Source organism: Pollachius pollachius (assembly GCF_949987615.1).
Source record: "Pollachius pollachius genome assembly, chromosome: 5".
In the NCBI taxonomy this organism is placed as follows: Eukaryota; Metazoa; Chordata; class Actinopteri; order Gadiformes; family Gadidae; genus Pollachius; species Pollachius pollachius.
In genome coordinates, this window is record NC_136938.1 from 26858145 (window position 1) to 26865446 (window position 7302).

The 7302-nt window shown below is 50.8% G+C and overlaps 1 protein-coding gene across 1 annotated transcript in view; it reads left to right on the top strand.

Annotated features, from left to right (window-relative positions):
* LOC307075831 (serine/threonine-protein kinase BRSK2-like) overlaps nucleotides 1-5818 on the top strand; it is a gene marked incomplete at both ends in the record, with an annotated part of 76699 nt that extends 70881 nt beyond the window's left edge. The window contains 4 exons of the mRNA XM_079736541.1: nucleotides 473-653; nucleotides 1765-1857; nucleotides 4344-4382; nucleotides 5595-5818. Of these exons, the coding sequence (XP_079592667.1) occupies nucleotides 473-653; nucleotides 1765-1857; nucleotides 4344-4382; nucleotides 5595-5818 (537 nt within the window). The remainder of the gene's footprint in view (nucleotides 1-472; nucleotides 654-1764; nucleotides 1858-4343; nucleotides 4383-5594) is intronic.
* Nucleotides 5819-7302: the final 1484 nt, after the last annotated feature.

The window sequence follows — 7302 nt, forward strand, 5'->3', positions numbered from 1 at the left end:
TGTGCGTTGGTCTGTTCTTAGCTTTCTAATTCGGTCCCTCACTTTGTCTCCCTTTTGTGTTGTTCTGCTGTATCTATATTTAATCCTCAAAGTAAAAATATCTGTGTTTTCTCAAACCGACACTGTTCTAAACGTGCCCTCATAACACATTATCTTTGCTTCTCTACTTCATTTTCCTTTTCCTCTGCCTCTCCTTTCCTCTCTTCTCCCCTCCTCTCATCGCATCTCCTCTTCCTCTCCTGTCTCTCATCACCTTTTCTCTTCCCCTTCCTCTCCTTTCCTCTTCCTCTCCTCTGTCTCTCATCTCATTTCCTCTCCTCTGTCTCTCATCACCTTTTCTCTTCCTCTTCCTCTCCTTTCCTCCACTCCTTCCACTCCCTCACCCTGACCCTGTCCCTGACTCTCTCTCTGACTCTGACTCTGTTTCTCCATCCATCCTAACCCTCCTCCTGCCCGTCCTCCTCCACTCCAGATCCCCAGTCTGAGTCACAGCGTGATCTCCCAGACCAGTTTCCGGGCCGAGTACAAGTCCACGGCGGGCCCCACAGTCTTCCAGAAGCCCGTCAAGTTCCAGGTGGACATCACGTACACGGAGAACACCGGCGCCACCAAGGAGAACGGCATCTACTCCGTCACCTTCACCCTACTGTCAGGTATACCGCTAGACTGGGTACCCCCAGCCCGTTCTGCCGGCGATTTGAGTCCGCCCTGCAGAAGGGTCTGGAGAAGAGCAATACATTTCTTTCTGCTTCCGATACGTTTTTGCGGGAGCCAATCACAAAGCTGGCTTTTCCCCTGGCGCGCTATTGGCCGGTTTAACAGGGACGACAGGGAAGCGAAGGCAAGCAGTCAATTGCGTACAGAGTCGTTCGACCTAGGCCCGTTGATCACGCCTGAAGAAAATGACAGCAGCCTCCCCAGACCAACGTGCAATCTACGATTGAGCTTGGACTGCCAATAGCCAGGCTAGTACACCACAGCACGCCAGGCACACAGCTGGACCCTGACCGCGTCTATGGGTCAATTCAGCTCAGGGGGTAGAGCGGGTTGGCTGGTAACCGGAAGGTTGCTGGTTCGATCGTTGCTAGTTCGAGTGTCGAGGTGTCCCTGAGCAAGACGCCTCACCCTAAATGCTGCTGACGAGCTGGCTGTCGCCTTGCGTGGTTGAGTCCGCTGTCTGTGGTTCAATGCGTGTATAAACCGTCCTTTCGGATAAAAGCGTCTGCTTAATGCCCTTGGTGTAAATGAAACACGGAGCAACTGAAAATGTGTTTCTGATTCAGGTCATCTCTCAACGACACCACGTCCGTCCTTTGTGTAATACTGGTGCTCCGCAGTTTTGGTTTAAGTAAAGCGAATGAAGGACACTTTCCGTTTGAAAAGCAGCCTTTGTTGCATTAATTGTGGCAGTTTTCAGGGAGGCAAATACGTCATGTTCTGTGTAAGGATGGGTTCGTTGCATACATCTAACAAAATTGCAAAAAGCACCCACATGGGCTGTGATTGTGTCGTATAAAATGACTAAGTGTGATCTGGACTGGCCCTGCGTTAACAGCGCGTCCCCCCCCTGACTTTCCATTGATTCACATGCCCCCCAATCACTGCATTTATCCACAGCAATTGACTTTTCATTTGTATCACCAATTTGTCCGTCTCACCCCAAAGAGAGAACCGTCTCGGGCCCCCAGACAAACACTAACGCGTCCTCTTTCTCTCCCCCATTCCCCCCCCCGCCCCACGTCCTCGCCCACCCCCGCCCACCAGGCCCCAGCCGGCGTTTTAAGCGCGTGGTCGAGACCATCCAAGCCCAGCTGCTGAGCTCCATGGACCAGCCGGCCGGCCAGCCCCAGATCTCTGGTAAGTAGGCTAACACCCACAGCTCTCCCCACCACCTCCCTCCCCCGACCCCCACACCCTGCCTCCTCCCCTCTACGGCATCCTGGCACTCCCTCACAGCGCTGTCACGACCCCCCTCCCAGCGGCAGACCACATGCTTAAGGCTCCACATGCATGCCTTGCCCATGGGCCACGGCACCGCGCATAGAGAAAGATACGCAGGCCGCGGCGCATTTACCAGCGCGCACACACAGACGTCTCATTGGTTACTGGGATGAGATCCGGGTTTTTAGTGTCTGATCACTTCTGAGGTGGTGGGCATACATATGCACACACACATACATATATATATATATATACACACTGCACGCCACCAGGCATACAAACACATACATTTATACATTTATATAGACTGATGTAAACACACACCGTACACACACACACACACACACACACACACACACACATTGATCAGAAGTTGAACAGAAATACAGACATAATACTATTGCATATTAAAGTTAAATATATAGGTAGTATAACTGTACTGTCCCTCGTTATGTGTAGCTGTAGTTTACTGTATTATTTGATGCCTATAGCATTGAGTCTGTTGAAAGAAGAAAGGTGTAAAATATATGTATTCATATATATATATATATAGATAGATATCTATATATATTGGCGTTTGCAGGCTACACTTGTGTCAATTTACTTCCCTTTCAATGGCTTTGAAGGAAAAAAAAATCGTAGTTATCTTCAGATCCCCCTTTGACCATATGTTGATATTCTGGGCTGCCTATGGATAGGTGGACCAATAAGAAAATACCAAAGACTTTGTGTTCTTCCTCTCCTTTGTTAGTTGTGTTTGGTAGTGTGGTCCCTATTCTTGTATCTGTGGTTGTTTCCTTGATAATAGTCCCCTCTGGTGGTTAAATACAAGTACTACAGCCAATAGACTCATACCACTATAATACAATCTCTCCCACTCGCAACCACTGACACAAACCTCTCTGCACACATACTTCAGGACAGCAAGGAATGTCACACTTAACGGTTAAACTGGGTGCCTTCACACTTCCAGTCATGATCTCCATGTTGTGTTAGTATTAATAGCGCCTCCGTTGCCGCCATGAATCAGCAGCGCCGGCCTGGCTTGTCACCGCCACAGATGGGAACTGTTATCAGGCACAATGTCACTCACCCACACTGTGTTGATGTGCTAATAACCCACATCCCCACCACCCTTTATCGCTCCACCCCCTACCTCTCGCTTCAACTCACTCTGTGGCTCGCTCTCTCCCTCTCCCTCGCTTTATCTCTATCTGTTTCACTCCCTCTCCCTCCCTCACTTTATCTCACTCTATCTCACTCACTCCCTCGCTTTATCTCTGTCTGTTTCCCACCCTCCCTCCCTCCCTCTCCCTCACTCTGTGGCTCGCTCGCTCCCTCCCTTTATCTCTGTCTCTCCCTCCCTCCCTTAATCTCTGTCTCTCCCTCCCTCCCTCTCCCTCACTCTGTGGCTCGCTCCCTCCCTCCCTTTATCTCTGTCTCTCCCTCCCTCCCTTCCTCCCTCTCCCTCACTCTGTGGCTCGCTCGCTCCCTCCCTTTATCTCTGTCTCTCCCTCTCCCTGCCTCACCCTGCCTCCCTGCTTCCTGTCACCCCGTCTGAGTCCGGCAGAACCTGGACCAGACTGAATAAAGCAGCATGCCGAAGGGAATGCCCATCCAGAGCCACGCATGCACACATACCCCCCTCTGGCAGACCAATGCCTTGTGCCCTCTCTCTCCGTCTCCCCTCTGCTCGGCTCGTACGCAGGCTGTAACCGTGGCGATACAGAACGCTAACCAAAGCCAGCAGAAGGTTATCTCAGACTGCCCGATAAACGAGTAGGAGGAGCAATATTTAGAGTACCTTCTCACCATTTATTCCGACAACTCCAGACTGGTATGTTTCCAGTGTGGCTCTGGGTCCATTCTCCCCCACTCTCCCCCCTGACTGGGAGCTGTGGGTTCACCGCTTTCAGGATGAATGTGCTGCAGTCAAGGCATGTTCTGTCTTGCAGAGGTGCCACTAATGATGAGGACCAGCATGTGTGTTTTTTGTCATTTTTCTTGGACTTTTTTTGCACTTGTGAACCAGACCCCGGGAACATGAATGAAACGACCCCTTAAACACTCGCTAAACACCCTCCTGTGTTTACCCAAATGGCCGATACCCCTCCTGTGCGTGCGTGCGTGCGTGCGTGCGTGCGTGCGTGCGTGCGTGCGTGCGTGCGTGCGTGCGTGCGTGCGTGCGTGCGTGCGTGCGCATCTGTGAGAGGAAAGCGTGACAGTCTTTACAATCTCACCCTGAGAGGACAGATAGGGACACACACACAGCAGTACTCCATGGATGAGCAGAGGAAGGCAGTGCAGGGGGGCTCTGAAGGGATGAGCGTATTGAACAGACCACCGTTGCCTCTGGCCATAAGAAAGGCCGTGTGTGTTCTGACACTGTGCTCTGCTCACAGATGGCCCCCGGCGTTCTGCCAGTAAACCCTCCAAGCGTGGTAAGACCCAGAGGCACTGGGAGCACGTTGACCCCCACGTACAATCACTCACTTAACCCCCGTTGTGTCTCACTGGCCAATGCCTGGAGGCCCTTTTGCAACTCACTTACCACTCCCTTAACACTGCCCCACAGGTGTGTGTGTGCGTGTGCGCGTGTGCGAGTGCGTGCGTGTGTGTGTGCGCAGAATAGGTCGTTTTATAGAGGATACTAGTTCCGGACTTTAATTGTCCTACTTAGGAATGTAGCTTGACAGCGATACAGTATATAGGATTATATTCATCTCAATATCATACCTGAGAGATTAATCTTTTACGGTAAGTGAGACATGAAAGAGAGAGATGATAATGTGTGGTTTTTGAAAAAAAAATTTGTGAAGGAAGGGGAAAAACAATGTGGAACGGATTCCATTGGACGTCCGGATGAGAACTTGATTGTGTATTCATGTGTGTACACTGTTGTCCTGTATTGGGTGCATGCTTCTAATCCACTCACTGTTTGGAAGCTCTGTCCACAGAACCGTAGTGTTAATGGATGGGCTCACTGTTGTTGTGCTGTTGTTGCTATGGAGAGGCAACCAGAGCTCTGGAAGGCACGATGAGGATGAGGTCGTAGGTCACGGTTAATAAATATCGGTTAATACGCAGTAAGCACTAATATGGATACTGTATGTCCAGTGACCATGATATCGCTGTGGCGGTAGCATCTGACCTATTGTGCCGACCCAGCGAAAAGAGGACTCTCCTTTTTCCTTTCACGACGCGGGCAAGCGCACGTTTCTCAACGCCGAGCCCCTGAATATTGTCGTTTCTTGTCTCGTCTTGCCGTGGCCGTGTGTCCGTGACAGTGAGCATTGTGTCTTCCAGGGTTCCGGCTAGCTTTCCATTCAAACGCAGGTGAAAAGGAGACTCCAAAAGCCATTAATCATTTCTCACTGAACTAGCGCATCGCTAAACCCTAGGATGCATTAAACGGCCCCTTTAGATGATACCTCCTCCCTTAAACCTTATCACCCCTTCTCCCCCCTCTTCCTGGCTTGTGAGTCTCCCTTTCCCCTGCCCCAGTCCCCTCCTCATCCCCCCCCCCCATCACCTCTTCCCATCATGTTAACCCCATTGCTCATTTTGTTGTTTGTTCTCTCTCTCTCTCTCTCTCTCTCCCCCTCTCTATCTCTCTCTCTCTCTTTTCCTTTCTCTTCCCCCCGTCTGTGTAGGCAGCCCGTTGAGTAACTTCTTTGACGTAATTAAACAGCTATTTTCAGACGAGAAGAACGCCCAAGTCCCCCACCCCCCCGGCGCTGCGCCCAGTACCCCCTCCAAGCATGCCCCCGGCAGCAGGCCCGGCCCGCCCCCGCCCCCCCACAATGACTCCAAATGCCCCCCGGGCAAAGACAAAACAAAGATGGCGGCCAACAGCAGGACACAGGAGCTACCCTAGGGGCTGTGGCAGTGCATGACTAGGCCACAGCCAGGGTCAGAGTATAAGAGGTGTCCTAAACGCAAGAAGAAAATGACACCAGGAGAGCTGCAAACGTTGCCCTTTAGTTAGAAGTGTTGCTCTTAAATACGTACAAAAAAAACCAACAAAGGATGATGATAATATTAGCATAATAATCTACTTTTCAACCATTGCCTATACATTTTTTGTACTGTAAAGCGGGAATGGCTAGTTCACTTTAGAGGTTCCGATCAGTATTTTACAATAAGTAGCAGATGTAGCTATGCCCTTCCGACCTTGTTTGTGTGTGTTTTTGTGTGTGTTTGGGTGGTTGTGTGTGTCCCTCTCTCTGTACTGCCCCCTGGGGGGCGGGAGGGGGGATTGCACTGTGCATCTTAAAGTGAAGGCTTGACTTGTCTCTACCACCAGGCATCATCCATAAAAACTATTAACGGCCAGTCGCAGGCCCGTCGCCGCGGCGCCCAGCGAGCCACAGACAGAAGACCAGAAGAGAGAGCTCCTCTCTCTCTCTCTCTCTCTCTCTCTCTCTCTCTCTCTCTCTCTCTCTCTCTCTCTCTCTCTCACTTTCTCCCCCTTCCTAGTCCAGACCTCGCACCCCATCGCCAACCCGCCTCACAAACAGAGGACTACCAATGTGCACACCCACACGCACACAGTCACGCACACACACACGCCATACTTTTCTTCCCCCCCCCCCCCCCCCCCCACAACGCACGCCATCTCTGCTCCAACCAGGCTGAAGACAAGAGGCCTCGCTGTCCGAAGTACGAGCAACAGGATACAAAAGATATAAATTAAAGCCTTAAGACAATGATGTTTGTCCGCCTCACACACACATGCGTACCCCCCCTCGCCCCTGCCCCTGACCCTCCCCCGTCCACAATCTCTCTTCTTTCTCTTTCGAACGTGGAAATACAAACAAAAACACACACATATAAACACACACACGCCCACCGCACGCACACTCACAGGACTTGTTTGCGGGATGTATTGACATGCACGCGCTGCGACCAGGGGCAGCAGGCAGGGGGCGTGGCCATAGGCAGGAGGCGTGGCCAAGGGCCCAGACTGAGCCATGTTGGATTGTAGTTTATTTTTAATGTAGTTCTCTTTTTCTTTGTCGACAAGAAGCCCTCCCCCTCAAGGCGATTGGTCATTGGTGTAAATGACACGATTTGCCCGCTGATGAAATACTTACGGAGAGGTTATGGGATAGTTGGGTAGGGTGGGATACATAGTTGAATGATTATATTGTGTTGTACAGGCTAAATGATGTTCTGTATGTATAAAAAGTAGTTGTTGACATTACATTTAGCCCAGTTGTGTTGCCGAGAGTTTCTTCTTATTATTCTTTTCTAAATATATTCTCCAGACGAGTCTGTTATCGATGAAATGTCTCACTTTCCTTTGCACTTTGAACCAGTGAATCAAAGTTCTGTCGCACCACGTTGATTGTTTTGGTG